The 18,503-nt window shown below is 39.2% G+C and overlaps 1 protein-coding gene across 4 annotated transcripts in view; it reads left to right on the top strand.

Annotated features, from left to right (window-relative positions):
* Positions 1 to 18,503, top strand: part of fgf13a (fibroblast growth factor 13a) — a 113,388-nt gene that overhangs the window by 66,399 nt on the left and 28,486 nt on the right. Inside the window, exon 1 of one of the 4 annotated variants that reach the window (XM_028459462.1) lies at positions 9,083 to 9,390. The exons of 2 other annotated variants lie outside the window; for them this stretch is intronic. In XM_028459462.1, coding sequence (XP_028315263.1) covers positions 9,360 to 9,390 — 31 coding nt within the window. In that variant the 5' untranslated portion in view covers positions 9,083 to 9,359. Of the gene's footprint in view, positions 1 to 9,082; positions 9,391 to 15,012; positions 15,819 to 18,503 lie in introns of those variants that run through there. One more of the 4 variants, XM_028459461.1, reaches the window with a different exon arrangement.

Consider the following 18,503-nt stretch of genomic DNA (forward strand, 5'->3'; position numbering starts at 1 on the left):
TCTGTGGGTTCAGTGTTTCATTTTATCTTGATTAATTATTTGTTCCCCTTCATTTATTCCTTTATTCTTTTGTTTTTTGGGTTTGTATTTTGTGCCTTGAGGGTGTAGCTTGACATTATTGGCATTAAGTTGATTATGTCATGTAGAACTTCAATAATTTAACTTTATTATAGTTTGTTTACTCTAAAGTCACCCCTTGGCTCCTAATTACCAAAGTTTTTGCTATTTTGCGTAAACAGTGAAGTAGAAAATGAGTCATTGTTTTTGGCATGTCCTTGTACTGATGGTGTTATTAAAATTATTGGCCCGTTATAGTCACAGTTGCAGCAATCACTGCAGTTAAGGGGATTCTAAAGTAGTATTTACATAATTAAGTGACTGCATGAATTTGAATAGTTATGCATGTGCTGCAGCTTAAGGCGCAGATTCATGAAGCTTTGTTGAAAAGTGACTCATTGAGATGATGATTACCTTGCCTTTGTCTTAAGAATTACATGTCATTCAGATGCAAATGTGTAGCTTTGTTTAAGAGTGAAAAAACAGAGGTGAGAACGCTATTTTGATTGCATAAAACATAGCATACACCATCATTTTTTATGTTCCATTTGGTGCCTACATCTTTATGGCGCAGTCACACCAAACGCGTCCAAGGCGTCAACAGCATCAGGTTCACATTGACAATATATGGTGGCCGTGCTTCTAGGAGCGTTGAGATGTCTCGCTGCACGTCCCGCGCCTCCTGTGCTGTGCGTTTTGAAGCTTTACACGTCGCGGACGCTGCGTGTTTTGAGATTTCAAGCTTTTGATGTGCGTCCAGGGCCTCCAACGCGGCCGACGCTAGAGTTGGGATTGTTGAACTTTTAGGGCATATCGCGGCGCATCAACCAATCAGGAGCTTTCCCCAACTGTGATGTATTCAGAATAATGATTAAAAAAACACTCACTGGAGACAGATGGACAGGCACTCTTCTGCTGGAATAGAGTGCCTGTAGTTGGTGTCCTGGTCGGAGATGCGAGCGCCAATGCGGGTCAAACTGTGTACGGGAGACACGGAAGTAGCGCTGAAAGCAACTCTCATCCGAGCGCAGCTATGGTGAATCTAGAAACGGCGCTGAGGCGCCCTTTGACGACGTTGTCTGGCTTTATATTCTCTCGATAATGGAGAGCCGATAAACGGGAGTCGGAGGCGACCGCAAACACCGCCTTCTCAACACAATGTTCCCTAGCACTTCACAGTCACTGGATGAATTATGAACGTAACTGATCGCCACAACATCATCCATTGTATGAACGCCACCGGCAACAAAGAAGCCCCTCCCCTAAATGCGCTCTCTTCCCAACTTGTTTGGACGCGCGTCCAGAGCGTCTTTGGTGGCAAGCGTCTGATTCAACGAGCACAAGCGGTGTGAACGTACCATTAGACTAGCTACTCGTCTCATGCCAATGAAGACTTGCTAAGCAGAGAATAAAGGCTGAAAGGTGTCATAAACTCAAAATAAACTATTATCAGTCATGTTGTACCACACAATTCTGCCACAATTTTTTTTTCACTGTGGACAAAAGAGGAACTGTGTCTGTCTGTATTTTCCAAGCCTTTAAAGTGTAAATGATGATAAAATCATTGATGCCGATATCAGCATATAGCAGATATCATGTTAATACTGTGTTTGGAAAAGAGAATATTTGGAGCTTGGCGGATTTGATAAACTGATGGACTTGTATTTGAAGGTGCTACGTATCAGAGTTTAAGTGTCTCCTAATATGAAACTGCTTTTCATAGAAAGCAAGTCCTCATGGTGGAGTCACATTCCCAACATAACACTGTAAAGCGCCATGCTTTTGTCTCATGGGTGAGGATCCGCCTGGAGAAATAAAAAAATAGTGACTCATGTCTTCAATCTTCTCACTCCTTGGCTCTTGTGCACTGAACATTTCCCTCTGGTTCAAAAGGACAGATCACACAATCATTGCTATAGGTCTGTGGTAGCGGTGCTTGCATCCCCCCCCCCCCCCCCCCCCATTCCTCCTCCTCCTCCTGGATCCTTGACTGATGGTTGGTTCCTTGTGCTGTTATACCAACCCCCATTCTCAGCACACACACATACACACACACACACTCACACACTCCCTCTCTCTCTCTCCCCATCTATCCTTCACACACACCCTCTTACGTATGTGCAGTCGCTATGGTAACGCGTGGTATCACTCTGGCACTGGTGGCCATGCTCCATGTTGCTGGTTTAGTGGATACACACACACACACACACACACACACACACACACACACACACACACACACGCACACACACACACACACACACACACACACACACACAGCAGATGGGTGCTAAGAGTTTAATGGTTTTTGCTCATAGAATATCATTCCAGTGGGGTTTTTTTCTCATAACAATGTTACTACTTAGAGCAGTGTTTCTCAAATACGGGTACATGTATTCCTTGGGATACACAATGGCACTACAGTGGGTAATTGAGAGAAAAAAAATGGAAATAACAAAAAAAAAAAAGCATTACAAATATGGGGTTTTATAATGTTTATTTCTAGTTAAACAATGATAATCATAATAATGATGACTAAAATGATCTTGATCAGAACATGAACTGAAAGTACAAAGGTCAGTCTTGGTTCCACCCCAGGTGAGAGATGGCTAGAAACTAAAGAGATACATCTATTTATGAAACACATTCTGTTTGTTTCTACTTATTTACAATGGGATTCTTTAATTCCATCATTATGCTTTATAGTTGTTTTTTCATAGTGTTCTGAGAAAAATGTGGTAGTTGGACAGAGGGGGGTACTTGAATTCAGGAATAAAGGAAAGATGGTACTTGAGCTAAAAACTACAGACTTATAGCACTGTATCTCAGAGTATTTATTTGGCTTTAAAAGTTTAATAAAAACACACTGTGAAAAATGTCAACCACTCCATTTATTCAGTGGTAGACTGTCAGGCCTCTTAAAATAAAAAAAATCATGGGACAATGTGAGATATTATGACAACCTTGGCATATTATTAGGAGGATTTTGCTTTAATTGGTGTGTTATATTTTAATTTTCCAAGGTTAACACAGTTCTCAACCTAGGCAGCACTCACACACTCGCTCTTATATTCTCTGATGCCCTGCTCTCTAGTGGCTAGAGATGGAAGAGCGTTTGAGCTTGGACACAAACCTCAAGAACAGTCAGAGATTGTTGAGCTGGGATGTCAGTGTGAGACTCTAAGTTCTTTAGGTGTCGCAGGCAGCCTGATTTGATTTCATGTGAGGTGCCAGTAAGCTTTTCCAATTTTTACTGTATTATACAATATAATATACTGAATCCTATGGTTTCAGAATAACAGTGGACTACAGAAGCACCAATGAACAGGTGCAAACCACCACCAAGCACCAAATCTCCTCTTTGCCAGATATTGGCACTTATTAGAATCAGTGATTCCAGATCATGGACGGTACCACGATGTTCCCACTTTAAAGGTTTGGAGGAAATGTCTACCCCTATTAATAGTGATACAGTAGCTCCAAATGTATGGGCATTTGACACCTCCATTTGAAAATAAATAAATAATAAAATGTGTAATCTGGATCTGATTAAGATTAAACTCTGTGGGGCAGTAACAAAGCAGACATACAGTAACTGAATCAAATTTCATAAAGATCGGTCAATTATGAAATGAGAGATGGGGACTTTTCGATTTTGAAACCGATCCAGTATCAGTATATTGATCCTGATCACTTCCAAAATGTAATGGAATCTGGTTAAAATAAACAAACAATAGTGTATATGTGCTTTTCATTTTTTCTTCATCTATGTCACTTTTATCACCTTAAGCTTATTGCTCTGTTCCTTTTTGTCATGCAGGATTTGGTTTTGTCCACTTCAGTAAACTCTTTATATTACATTTACAAAAATGTAGAAAAAACATTGAAGCACTAGTTTTGCTACTCATAAAGCACAGTGTGCTAAAGGTGCTGGCTGTATTTATGGAAGTACATTTGTATTATTTGTATTTGATATGTAAGCATCCTTAGCTGTTGATCTCAGAGGTCATGACTGATTTCTCTTACCGAGAGGACAACAGTCTGTGCATTTAAATGGAAACACAAATTGATATGCTTTGCTCCATCTACATGTTTGATATATCCAAACGGCACAGTTTGGGAGCATAATGTCTATTTCCCACAAGATCTGAGCTCAACCAGCAGTCAGAGGATTCAAATACTGCCAAGAGTTTTTGGATTTGACAATTCTAATTTAATGCAACCACTTTTATTTGGAATTTCATAACTTTGCTGTGACTCAGTAAAACAACAGAGCAGAAGTCCCATGACGAAGGTCAAACACATGTAGTGTTTCTAGAGGTATTGTAGGCGCTAGGTCAACGTCATGGTTGTACAGTGTAGTGTGAGTGTCATCACTAACCTTACCGTCACCCTGACTGTTAATGATAACGACAGTGACTCCCATCACACTCTCTGCCTGAGTGACGGCCCAGAATTGTAAATGTTCGGCTTGCTGAGGTGAAAACCTGGAATTAGGAGCAAAGATGTTGTAGAGTTACAAGCACAAATGTGGCACGGCTTCAGCATGAATCAGTGAATCCGGCATTCAATGTGCATTTATTTAGAAACAACAGAAAAGTCTATGTAGTTACAATGACACTTGTATCACAACAAAAGGCCTCATTTTTAGTGTGTACAGAGCCCTGTCTATGCAGAGGTGTAAAGAGTACTGATTTATCCTACTCAAGTAGATGTACTGTTACTTGAAATTGTACTCAAGTACAACTTAGTGTTCAATTTAGCGTCAACAAATATTCTCAGCATAGCAAAATGTATGAATGTCATAGAGATTTGTGTCTGTTTTGGTGCTGTGCATTATAACAAATCTGGTTGGTCAGCTAAGATGTGATGCATTTGAATGTTTTCTGGTCATTTCATTTTTTTTGTAGTTTCACAATGTCAGTTAATCATTTTCAAACAAGCAAAAAACAAATTTAGTCAGTAACAGTTGGGTGTAGACATTTTAAAACGTACTTAAGTACAAGTAAAATGACTGATTTAGAAATATACTCTAAAAAGTACAAGTACCCATAAAAGCACCTCAATTACAGTAACGTGAGTACTTGTAATCTGTTACTTTCACCTCTGCTTCTCTGCCGTGTCTGACAGAGCCCCATAGACTGCTTCATTGATGGCTTTGATTTACTAAAAACAGATTACAACCCTTCCTTGTGCTTTGCTTGCTAAATTGACAGATTAATGCATGACAAGTCAACTCTAGCCTAAAAGAGACAACTTTACTGCTTTATTACGTTTGCCACTTGGCAACGACGTTGAGTTGTTCAAAATGTTTGATAGCTTTGTCAGCAGGCGTGTGTGTATTCCTGTGCATTACCAGTGCAGATGAGTTTAGTCATTTAGGCACAGCAGGATGGAAATGCTCTGCTGCTGCCTCGTCAGCTGTTGGCTGTTCTTTATTTCTTAATTATGAGACGTCTCTGTCCACCAGCACACTGGGACTGGGGCCTTGAACAGTAATTGCAGCCGTTTTTCAAGACTGTGTGGTTTCCCTTATTAACATTACTGAAGCAGTGAATCAGAATCAGAATCAGAATTCCTTTATTAATCCCAGGGAGAAATTGCTTTTGTTACAGCCACTTTATGAAAACGAATACAACGTTTAACAAAGAAGAAAGAAAGAATAAATGTTAATAAGTGTACAATTAAGTAAAAGACTGTTAAAAGTAAGGATCAGATACACACACATTAGTAAATAAATAGTTAGATTAATAATAATAATAATAATAATAATAATAATAATAATAATAATTATAATTATACAAATTATATACAAATATGATTCAGATATTTACAAAAATAATACAAATATGATACAGATATTTACAATAATCAAGCTGTGAGGTTACAGTGATGCATTATACAGTTTGATCGTCACAGGCAGGAATGATTTCCTGTGGCGTTCTGTGGAGCACCGTGGTTGGATCAGCCTGGTGCTGAAGGTGCTTCTGTGACTGACCAGCACATCAGGGAGTGGGTGGGACTCATTGACCATGATGGCCTTCACCTTGGACAGGGTCCTCCTCTCTGTCACCACTGTCAGAGAGTCCAGTTTAATCCCCACAACATCATGCGGATGAGTCTGTTGGCGTCTGCGGCCCTCAGTCAGCTCCTCCAGCAAACAACCGCGTAGAGGATCGCACTCGCCACCGCGGACTCATAAAACATCCTCAGCATTTTTCTGCAGATGTTGAAGGACCTCCTGAAGGTTCAGTGTTGGGAACGTTACTTTAAAAAAGTAATTAGTTATAGTTACTCACTACTTGTTCAAAAAAGTAACTGCGTTAGTAACTGAATTACTCTATAATAAAAGTAACTCATTACCAAGAAAAGTAACTGTTTGCGTTACTAAAAAAAAAAGTTGCTATATGTCAAAGAATTCACATTTTTTAGATGCATGTGTCGTGAGGTGCTTCATTAAATATAAGTTGCTTACAATGGATGTTGACAAAGTCTTCACTCCTGGATATAATGAACACTTCACATACACACTCTTGCCTTTGACCACAATTAATTTAAAGTAGTGTTTGTATCATCACCTTAAAAATGTCAACTTTTCATCAGACTGTGTGTGTGCGTGCATGCGTGCGTGCGTCGCGTTCATGCCCCAAGCACCAAATATCCTCATCAGATATTCACAGTTGTCTGGATCAGTGATCGTGATCATTGGACCATGATCATTCCTACTTTTTTTGATCAGGCTTGATGAAATTTCAGAGGAATGATGAACAATTATCCCATCACTATGTTGTTCAAAACATCTGATATTACACAGTAAGAAGATTTGTATTTAGATTCATCTGGGCATAGATGCAGGACAAACTCTGGATGGATCACGTTACTTACAAATAGTTTTCCCTAAGTAGGTAACCTTCAAAGTAACATATCAGCTTTTGAGTTGAAAGTAGTTACAAGAAACTAATTGTTGGCATGGAGAACATGCAAATGTCACACACCACCATTGAAAATAAACCTTGTGCTCTAGTTTTGAAGTTACATTTATCCTAAACCTGATTCACTAGCCTGGCAAAGCCACACCCACATTCGTACTTGTTATTAGGATGGATTCCAGGCTGATTCAAGGCAAAAACACAAACAGCAACTCTAAGATTAAACCAAACAGACAAGTGACTGATGTTATTTTAGCAACAAGAACCGAAAAAAAGCCTCATCCTCATCTATTTTTAATGCTGGTGGAATAAAGAATGATAAAAAAAAGTATCCTCTTGAACTGGAACATATTCTTATCTCAGCCTGTCGTATTTCTAAATTTAAACCCTTGAAAGCTCAAAGGGGAAAATAACACTTTATTCCATGCCTGGAAATCAATTACTACTCTAAGCAATCTGAGAGGCTGGAATATAGCTCTAAATCAAGCTTGACTTTGAAACAACCTCCATCAGCCCAGGAATATGTCAGGTCACTCTGGGTGAATGTTTGTTACTTTTAATCGTTACTGAAAGCCATGCGTCCGCAGCGTCAATAAAAGTAAACTGGCACACAGATGCTTGTGTCTATAATGTGGTGTATATGCTTGTACATCCAACCACTGACTTTTATAAATCAATGTATTGATACTGGGACGTGAACCAGAGGGCAGCAGTGGCGGCTCCACCCATTGCACCAGTGGTTTAGGTTTTTTGCACAGTGAACATGTTGAAAATAACATAACATTTTGTAGACTTGCATTTTATAAATGTGCACATCGCTGCGTGTGGTAACATAAAAGACGATCATGACTAAAACTATGCAGCATATACAGTACATAGTCATTGCTGATTCAAGAGGCATTTTTTCCACTCTAAAATACATCAAATGGAACTATAAATTGTACAGGTCCTCTCAGTTTTACAGCAGATTATCCATTACACTATGTATCTGCCTGCCAATGACTCTTATTTCTGTCTCTAAATAACTCAATGCTTACATTCAAGATAGATTGGCGGTAGGACAGGAAATGCAATGCCCATCCATGCATTTAATTAATCATATATATTTATATATATATATAACACAATTTAATATATATATATAATTATTTTTTTTACTTGTTTTGACCTTGCTTATGCTGTGACCTTGGGTAATCTAAAGGGGCCTCTAAATAGAATTCATCAGTTGTTTTACTCAGCTATCATAGATATGTCCTTGTTTGTTTATTCTCTATCATTATTTGTTGTTAATTGTTTGTTTTGTGGTGAGAGAATAAAGTGCAATAGCTATTTAATGTAATAAAAATCCTTTGCAAAAAAAGACATAACAGGTACTGTATGTTGGCTGATGCATTTTAATTCTGACCATAGTGGTTTGGCAATACATTTATCCATTTATCCAATGCATTCATTATTCATCTGACTGTGAACTCATCTGCATGAAAGCCTCAGAGAGGATTGATAAAGTGGTTGAACTTTGGATGGGTGTGCTGGGACGAGCTCCCCTGTGTGCTTTAAAACCTATAGTTTCTTTACATCACTATTTTCAATGCTATAGTTTTAGATTGTAGAAGTCATTTGATCGGCTTATTGCGCCCTCCAGTGACCAAAATTACACACAACTTTGCTCTGTTATCTGTTGGCTTCTGGAAAGATTTTACTCAAAAGTTTACTTGTCAACATCTAAAGAGGCAGAGGGATGAGATTATTAATCATAAGACACAAACACGTGTGAGCAAATCTGAAAAAATGGTTATATTATGCATTAGGATTCATATTTGATTGGATGGTGGATTTATTCAGAGGATTTAAACACAATACAGTGTACGGTCATCGAAGCTGTATCTGACAAACACTAATGCATGTAGTAGCCTGAGATGATTGCCTATCGATAGATTTCAGCCCAAAGTGGTGAGGCCTGTGTAACCGGTTTAGCCATTGCATTATCGGATCGTTTTACATCGTTTTTGTAACTTGAGAGCAGAGTATTCAGTGTGCATTTTTCCTCCACTATTCTCCAATCCACCCAGTCACTCTCCCATTGCGATTCTAGCAATGCCACTGAACACACGCCCCAGTTTGCCGGATCAACACGACCTCCGGGTGAATGTTTAATGAGCATTTTAGGACTCATTAGGGCATGTCGCTCATGTCCTGTAATGATCTTCCTGTTTATGGCCACGCCTCAATGCTCTCTGTCTCCTCACTGCGCCTCTGACGGTTTGTCTGACTATGGTTTGAACTTTGGATGTAGTCTGCTGTCTTCTCTTCGCTAAAGCAGAGGAATCCAAAAAGATCGGCTCACTGTTTTTGACTTTGACTGCACGAGGAAAGATGTCTTTCCCTTTGAGAAAGGCTGTTTCAGGTGGGCTTCTATTACATTTACTCCATATTTACTTTTATTGTTTGAAGAGATGCTCTGATTAAAACAACTCGTACTCTGGTCTTGTCGCTGTCCATGGTGCTGAAGTTAGATGGCTCCTTTACAACACTTGTTTTCTATTCAATTTCTATCCTCTTTTTTGAGTATTTTAACAACAAAATAATTTTCAAACAAATTTTTCATTCAAGTAATCCTAATTTCAATATGCTTCTGTATAATATGTTAATTACAATTTATATGTGACATTGTATAGGCCAGTTTTTCTCAAATGGGGGTACATGATGGCGCTACTTGGAGTACCAGAGAGAGAAAAATTACAGCTTGAAAAACATGTGGTTTTAAAATGTGTATTTTTGGTTAAAATCAATAATCATAAAAATGATGATGTAAATGATCTTGATTAGAACATGAACTGAAAATGCAAGGTCAGTCTTGGTCCCACATCAGGCGGGACAATGACCGAAAATGATAAAAACTATAGAAATAGATATATTCAGCACCCACTAAATACTGTTTTATTCACTTATTTACAAAGTTAGATTCTTTATAATGTGTGTTATCACTCATTCATTCCATCATAATGCTCTATAGGTGTTGTTTTTTATAGTATTTTGAGCAAAATGTTGTATCTGGACCAAGGGGGAACTTAGATTCCGAAATAAGAGAATGAGAGTACTTGAACAAAACAAGTTTCAGAACCACTGCTATAGACTACTATAGAAAATCCCACAAGTTAAAGATTTGTAATGGTGTGTGAGTAAAGTGAAGGGAAAAATGTAAATTGTAGTATTTAATTTGAGCCTCTAGAGGGCGCCATTTGTTAGGCTATTAAATGTCCCTAGTTCAGTAGTGTAAGAGCGCCCTCTAAAAAGTAGGTTTCACTGACATACATGGCCACAAAAATGAATGTTTCTCTATGAATTTTGCATCTTCTGGCTGTGTTTGCAAATGTTCTCTTTGGGTACTGTTCTTAATAAGAATCTCTTGTGAGTCTCTAAGTGTTCAAACTACCACAAACTTGTGTCTCTTCCATGGTTTCACCATGACTGTAACTGGGATAGACACCCAGTTAAACCCTGAGCAAGATAAAGTGGAGACAGAAAATGAATGGATGTCAATTCTTAATGATATCTAATAAATTATTACCTGCTGGTTTTCTTTTGAGAAAGTCATACTTCCCATGTGCCAACAATCATCAAATTATGCACAAATGTTCAGTCCCATGCTAGATTACCTCAACTACAAAAACAAGCTAATAGTCCTAAAGGTGGCGCTACAGCAAGCACCTCAAGTTTAACAAAAATAAAACTTCACAACAAATCAACCATTTATGCAACAGATTTGCAACTTTCAGCAATTTTTTTGCATTTAATTATATCCTTCCATTATGCAAAACCTACATTACACCTATCTCAACCTACAATTTTTCTCAATTAACCCCAAACTTCCTACAGCACATCTTCAGGCTGTCCGTCACAAATGATCCACATTTATTTTTGTTGATTTATGAAAAATTTAACCCACAGTGCATCCAAGTTTTTGACTGTAAACAGTAATGTAAACACTAGAAAAATCTTGCTAATTACATTTTCAGTTTAGTTAAAAAGACTGACAGTCATGATAGATGACTAGGGTGTCTCGTTCTGATATTGATATCGGATTTAACATTCCACACTACAAAATAGGTAATAAAAGTATGTATGATTCGTGCTGTTATCGTATCGATCCATATCGGTATCGGCCAATACTCAAGGCTGCAATATTGGTATCGGAAGTGAAAAAGTTGTATCGGGACATCCCTACAGGTGACATATGCTCTCATGTGAAGGATTGGAGTCAATGCAAAAATGTACTTTTTAAATACCAGTTTTTCACTTACAGAGCTAATAAATCATTGCTAAAAACATAGCCATTCTGTCTATACAATTCAATTTGTGCATCTAGACAATCTGCCTTGATACGCTAACAGCTGCTGTCTTGGTCTGCCTAACATTGCCTGGCCATGACCATACTTATTGCTATAATTATTGTTGTAAAACATTGGAATCATTTACTCATTCAGAGTATAAACTTACACAATGTATTTAATTGCTGCAAAACAGCAACAATTACATTTAAAGAAACCTCCAGAAGAACCAGATGAAAGTGTGGCCACTGTCTGCTTCAGCCTGTTAGAGTAAGTGAAAAAAATAAATAAAGACAGAACCGAACATGAATGAAAGATAACATCTGTCAACATATCACAAAATGATCATATTGGGAACATTAGATCAGAAAGTGTGAGCTTGAAAACAAAAATGCCTGAGTAAAAATACATTGACAAAAAAAAGAAGGAAGCTCAGAGTAAGAGGAGGTAGAGGGGGTTTCATGGCTGGGATTCTATATTTATGTCAATTCATAGGGATGATTCATAGATGCTCAGTGCATCTGAGCTTGATAGTGGTTATAAACAACCATTTTTATTCTGTTTTTGACTTTTAGGAAAGCAATGAAAATGATGCCAATCTGATCTCTAGGTTTTTCATAGTCCCATTTTCCCATTGAGTAGTTTGTTTATTTTACCTTTTTGTGAGCCATGGAGCAGTTATTGCATTGACAGTGCCAATAAAATCCTTGAATAGTAAAGTGTGGCTTTGTAGCCATTTGTACTGCCACTTCATTTCATAGAAGAGCATATGTCCTTGACATTTTGTAAACCATAAAATATATTTTACATAAAGATTAAAAACAAAGTTAACAAGTCTACCTACTGCCACCGTCTGGCATGGAGGAGTATTTTACATACATAAATAAACACAGTAGTGTGTTAAAGGTGCAGTCCACAATTTTTAAGACCATTAAGACCTTCTCTAGTCTCATCAGCACCGTTCTACAAGCTTGAACTCACATCTGATATAAAAATAAGAAATCCCCTCAAAGCCAAACAAATAATGAGCCGTCCAACAGTAAGACAGCCACGTCTTCATCACTTTTCAGGCCCTTAAAGTACCTCATTTGTTGGACAGGGACAGAGGGAAGAGGCATGAAGGTATCTGATTGGTTCTTTTCATTTGGACTGAATGGCAGGGATTAGTCCAAGTTCTTACAGATTCCAGCTGCTACAGAGGTCTGATTCTTTTTTGCTTTTACTACATTTAAGGTGTGTTCACACCAAACGCGACTTCAGCGACTATAGTTGCTTAAATCGCCCGTGACGAGTAGCTTGAACATAGAAGTGTTTTTGCTTGCTTCATGGCTTCATTACTTCATACGCCAGTGACGTGACGACCGGGGGAGTGACATGGAGAGAAACTCATTGTCGATTGGATGTTGCGACAGTGTCACTCGAAGTCATTTGTAAAGTTCAAAATAGTCAACTTTGAGCGACTTCAAGTTACTCAGATCGTGCGATTGAGTCATTGGATACGTGCAAGTTGCGTCGCGTGACGTTGCTTCATTTACATTGATTTTGAATGTAAACTAGTGGCCAGAGTCGCTGAAGTTGTGTTTGGTGTGAACACACCTTTAGGATGAAAGATCCATTTGATCCAGTAACAAAAGTCATTTCTCAATAGGAGTGTGGGCTCCACCTTTAAAGGAGCATAGGGTAGGATCTAGAAATCAGACTCCCGAGTGACATCACGGTGGTTAGGATAACTGTAGCCATCAGCCAAACCGCCGCGGGAGCGCGCATCAACTGTTTACAACTGATACTAGAGGATGGATGCCCGGCCGAACCCTGACAGTACCCGACGGCACCGGACAGGTCGGGTTTCGGACAGATATTTAGAGCTGGTGGTCTGGGTGGGTCATATAGTGTTGTTTGCGTGCAGCGCTCTTCCTTTCCTGCTGCAGCTACTACAGCTGCTGCTGTAGCTGCTGCAGGGTGCAGCTTAAACTGTATAACAGTGAGAGCAGTGATCCGCGAGGGCAACTAGGCAAGGAGAATGCAGCATGGATAATGCGGCCATTTCTGCTCAGTTCCTTGGCTTGAAAAAGACCGAGCCAATCATAGCCATACAGAAAAACGTCATTACTCCAACGCCAAGCAGTGTCAAAACAAACATGGTGCCCACCAAAGAGAAGACCTTCGGAGCTGTGCTTTGCTCTGTTTTAAAAGACCTGAAGAAGAACAAGAAGAGGCTTTAAAACCATAAGTCTGTACCGTGCTACACATCATTTTATGCTGCCAGCTCCGTTGAGGGAAAAAAATCTACGCTTGATGTCATCAGGTCCTCGTTTTATTGGTTACTCTGCGGGTGTTTGCCCCACCCCCAGAACAAATGCCTTGTTTGCGCTTCTAGACAAATCGCCTGTATTAAACATTGAATAATACAAGGAGATTAGGATGGATTCCAGGCCAAATAATAGGGCAGTTTTACATGGAATCACAGGCGTAACTATCAACGGTGCAACCGGTGCAGAGCAGTGGGGCCCAGGTGCCGTAAGCGGACCATGAAGGAAGGAAGGAAGAAGAAAAAAAAAAAGCAGCACTGTTTTTGTGAATGGAATAGCTTGGGGCGCGTCGGTAGTCGCTTAGTGGCTGGTACGGGAGGGGGAAATGACAATTTGTAGAATCACCTGTACCTGTCAGTCATGATGAGTCACAATGACTCATTCAACATGAATAAAACGTGCCGCTCAAAAAAGGAAGGAAAGAAACAAACATGATGAAAGTCAAGCTAAATAGACCAAGTTAGACAAGTTCTTTACTCAAACCCAGGCAAAAGTTAGCATCCAACCGGAGGCTAGCACTAGCTTGCCATTTAGCTCCACTGAAGGGCATCAGCGACACTACCGCTGTGTCCCGCGTCTCCGAGTGGCCAGAAGGAGATAATTCCCCGCCACTGCAATCTCAGAGGTCGAACTTGGTGGACTTGGCGGTGCCCGGCCCCAGTGGATCTGTTGTTGGGATTATTCGGCCCAACTAATTCAACTGTACGACCTCACTCTGCCTCTTGATGCCAAGACAAAAAGCTTTATAATAGCTGTACAATGAGCTTCTGAGTGAATACAGACTGTGTGTTTTGAAGTGGGATTCAAACCTGTAGCAATGCACTTGTACCCTCATATTAGTGAATTATCTGCACCTAATCACCTGTTCTCTTTCACGTTGATTTGGGATAATTGAACAAAAAAACTAATTTGTGAAAAATGTGGGATGCATTTAGTGAAGAAAAACACCTTAATCCTTAAGGATTAAGGTGTGTGTGTGTGTGTGTGTGTGTGTGTGTGTGTGTGTGTGCGTGTGTGTGTGTGTGCGTGTGGCTGGGGGCACCATGATGTTACGCCACTGCATTGAATGTTTAACTGCTAATGGCTACTGCTAAAATGTTAATTTTATTCTTTGCATTTAAAATGTAAATAGTGACTATGAATTTTTAATTTTGGTCCACATTGGTTTAAGGACCCTCAGTGTCTAATTCTCTTGCCGCTATACTTGCCATTTCCATAGGCATAAAAATAGGTAAGATTATTAATGAGATGATTAAACTGCTCACTCTGCACACTTACTGGGGCTGTGTGTCACTGGTCCGCTCTTCCTCCTCCCCTCTCCTCTCCTCATCCTCATCCTCATCCTCATCCTCATCCTACCGGGCTGTATACGTGGGATGTTCTCAACAGCACAGCTGACTTTGTGTTGGATTCAGACTTTTATAGCAGCCACGATGAGGTTCCTCCCGCCATCACCTCACGTTAGTTCTCTGCTTTCTAAAGACTTCTGAAGAAACGGGAGCGCATCAGTGAGCGTTCTGCAGGAGGCGCAGCCGGCAGCTGCTAACAGGTGTTTTCAGTCCTGCGGCTGCGCGCTCAGCTTCTTCGAGGAGCGTCCGCTTGTGCGCCTCCACGAGACTTCTCCGTATGCGTAATTATTATCGTGGCATCGCGAAAATGAAAGTGTCGGATGGACACGGAATCCTCAGTGGAGAAACTCTTTGCATAGCATTGGAGAAAAAGTCTGTTTTTCTTTTTCAACTATTTATCACCTTTTCCTCAGAGATAAGCCGGACTCTTTCTGAATAACAAATAAAAACCATAAAATGGTTCACTTGGATTTGAATTAACTCCCTTTTTACGCACAAGTGCACCGTTTCAGTTCAGTAGGTATTTGTTCACTTTTTACGCGCCCTTGCAGTTGCCAGGAACATTTCTGTGCTGAATCCATTCTTGTGGATTCAAATAGGGTGAGTGCACCCTATTTTTCTCTGGAAGTTGTTTCCAGAGCGCTGCCAAGCTGGCGATGGCGGCAGCGATAGCCAGCTCCCTCATACGGCAAAAGAGGCAGGCGAGGGAGCGGGAGAAGACCAATGCCTGCCGCTGCGTAAGCAGTCCCAGTAAAACCAAAAGCAGCTGTGAGAAACCCAGCAGACTAAATGTCTTCTCACGGGTCAAACTCTTTGGCTCCAAGAAGAGGAGAAGGAGACGACCAGGTCTGTTTTTACAATTTCATCAAGATGTTTACAACAACTCATTAAACTATGGGATTAAAAAAAAAAAAAAAAAAACTCACACAAGCTGTTTTTACTTCCATAGAGTATAATGTCACTTATTTATTATCCATTGCTAATCGTTTTTATTCCACACCGAAAACAGTAAATAAAAGTGCTTTTTGTGTGAATAAAAAGTTAAATGTTAAATAGCATATACAATTACACCATATGGAATATACTTTGTCTGCTATTCCACCTCTTGATTTTAAATGGTGGACAGTAACTTTGGATTACTTATTTATTTCCAGTTATAATTTAGTTGTCATTCAAACTATCTGTGGTCAGAGCTGGGCGATATATGACGATTCAACTTATATCGAGAACATTTACAATATCACCTATATCGATATACATAGTTTTTCTAGCGTATTTTGTGTCAAAATACTTGTTTAGAAGTCGCTGCTTTCACTACTTCTCAGGACAGCATAAAAAAAGCACAGTTAATTGGATTTGTGAGTGCGTCATAACCCAGACTTTCCCCTAAAAAAAGCCACTCTACAGGACTCACTCACACGTGCTGTCTCTTATAGGAGAAAAGTATTAAAGTAGCGCATATTGTGCAGCTGTTTGTTAATAAATGAGCATGTTTGGCATATTGTGTCAGCATAATTTCTCAGAATTGACTTTCTGGTACGACTTAACATGAAATAATATTATCGAGGTTGATATCGTATATCGCCGTTTTGAGAAAAAAAATTGAGATATGGGATTTGGTCTATATCGCCCAGTCCTATTTTTGGTTAAAAAAAAAAAAAAATTCTGAAAATGAAATAAGTGATGCAATACAATTCTACAGTTTGATAGGACCTGTAGTATCCAAGCTCAATGTCTGAGTGCTAACAGAATCCTGCTTTTATTCGAGGCTTACTTTTCTTTAACGCTTGTTTGTATCTTGATGTGTGTTGACGTGATGGCCTCAAAACATCACAATATTCAGCCACAACATTGCTGATCTCTTCCACCTACTTCATATTCTCTCAAAGCTTTATTATAACTCCCTATGTTTTTCCTTGAGGCTTGATCACAGGTTTACATAACCCAACTCTCCACTCTCACTTTCATTATCCCATGTGGAGGAAGTGAAGCGTGTTAAAGAGAAGGTGTTATGTGTGTGTGTGACTTGCATTTGGTGCTTCACCAAAATAAGAAGAACTTCGATCTTTAGGAAATTAGAGTATCTTTTAGACAGGTAACATGACATACAGTATCTATCTTTGTAATGTTTTTTAAGTGTTAAGTTAAGTTGAAAAGCACACATCGGGCATATACAGTAACTACTAAAGTCTCCAAAAGCCTCGTGGTAATCAATAGAGCCAAACATATCCTTGATCGCATTGCACTCCACACCTTGTACTGCTCTTTAATTCAGCCATACCTAACCTACTGTGTAGAAGTATGAGGCAATAATTACAAAAATGTAATACAGTCACTATTTTTACTACAGAAACGGGCTGTACGAGTTATTCATAAGACTGCATATCTTGAACGCACAAATCCTCTCTCAAATCAAAATTGTTAAAAATGCACGATTTTGTAAAATTATTTAATGCACAGTTCATGTTCAAAGCTTATCATTATTTATTACCTATTCAATAAATATCAGTCGTACGGTTTGGGAGGATTTGGGAACTTTGTGGTTCCGATGGCGGGATCCACCAGGAGAAGTTTTTCTATGCCTGCGTGTGGTGTAAAGTTGTGGAACAGTCTGGGGCTCGAGCTAAAGCAATGGCAAAGCATTCACCATTTCAAATGTGTTTACATGCAAAATGTCTGCTCACAATACAAAGATAATGAGGTTTGATTGTATTCATGTTGTGTGAACAGTTGGATTAGATGCTACTTACTCCTGTGGTGTTCCATCTACTATGGTCGGTACCAGATCTTCAATATTACTTATCCTTGTGGTATTCCCATTACTATTGTTGTCATTTGAAAATCATTGTTGCCTGTGGTAATATCTGTATGAGTTAGTATGTACAGTATGTGTGGTTTTGCACATGGGCAACTATAATAATGAGGTATTTTTGAAAAAATTGAACATGAAGCAGCTATTTTGTTTATAGTAATCCTTTGATAAATCTGGGTGGGGTTCAATAAGTTGGGGTTCAATAAGTTTTACTTCTCCCCACTCCATTTCAAGCGTCAGTGTATAGTGATTATTATTGTGTAGCCTATGCTTTTGTTTTGTTCTTAAAACACTATATGCTTGAAATAAAAATTAAATGAAATGAAGTGCAATTTGTGCGTTTGTGTATAGTACACGTGTGCAGATGTGGGCAGTTTTCACCTGCTGCTTATGCAACACAGAGAGTTTTGCTCGCCTCCATGCTGCGAGAGCTGCACAACTTTCTGTACATCAATAGTAACCATAGTGAGTCTAGAGACGGCTGCGCTGAAAGGTGAATGAGATGAAAGGTGTGGTTACAACGCTACACTAGGGAAGAATAGCTTAGACATTAGTGTTACACAGAGTGGCTAACCAGTCCTAATGACACCATTTAGTTATAATCTCATGAAACCTTTTTATTCTGCTGCAAACTGTAGTTGTCTATGGTAGTAAAAAAAAAAATACAGACTGTTTTCCTTTTTTATTCTTGAGTTCAGCTTGGTTTGCATTTCAGTTAT

Source organism: Gouania willdenowi, chromosome 10 (assembly GCF_900634775.1).
Source record: "Gouania willdenowi chromosome 10, fGouWil2.1, whole genome shotgun sequence".
NCBI classification, from domain to species: Eukaryota; Metazoa; Chordata; class Actinopteri; order Blenniiformes; family Gobiesocidae; genus Gouania; species Gouania willdenowi.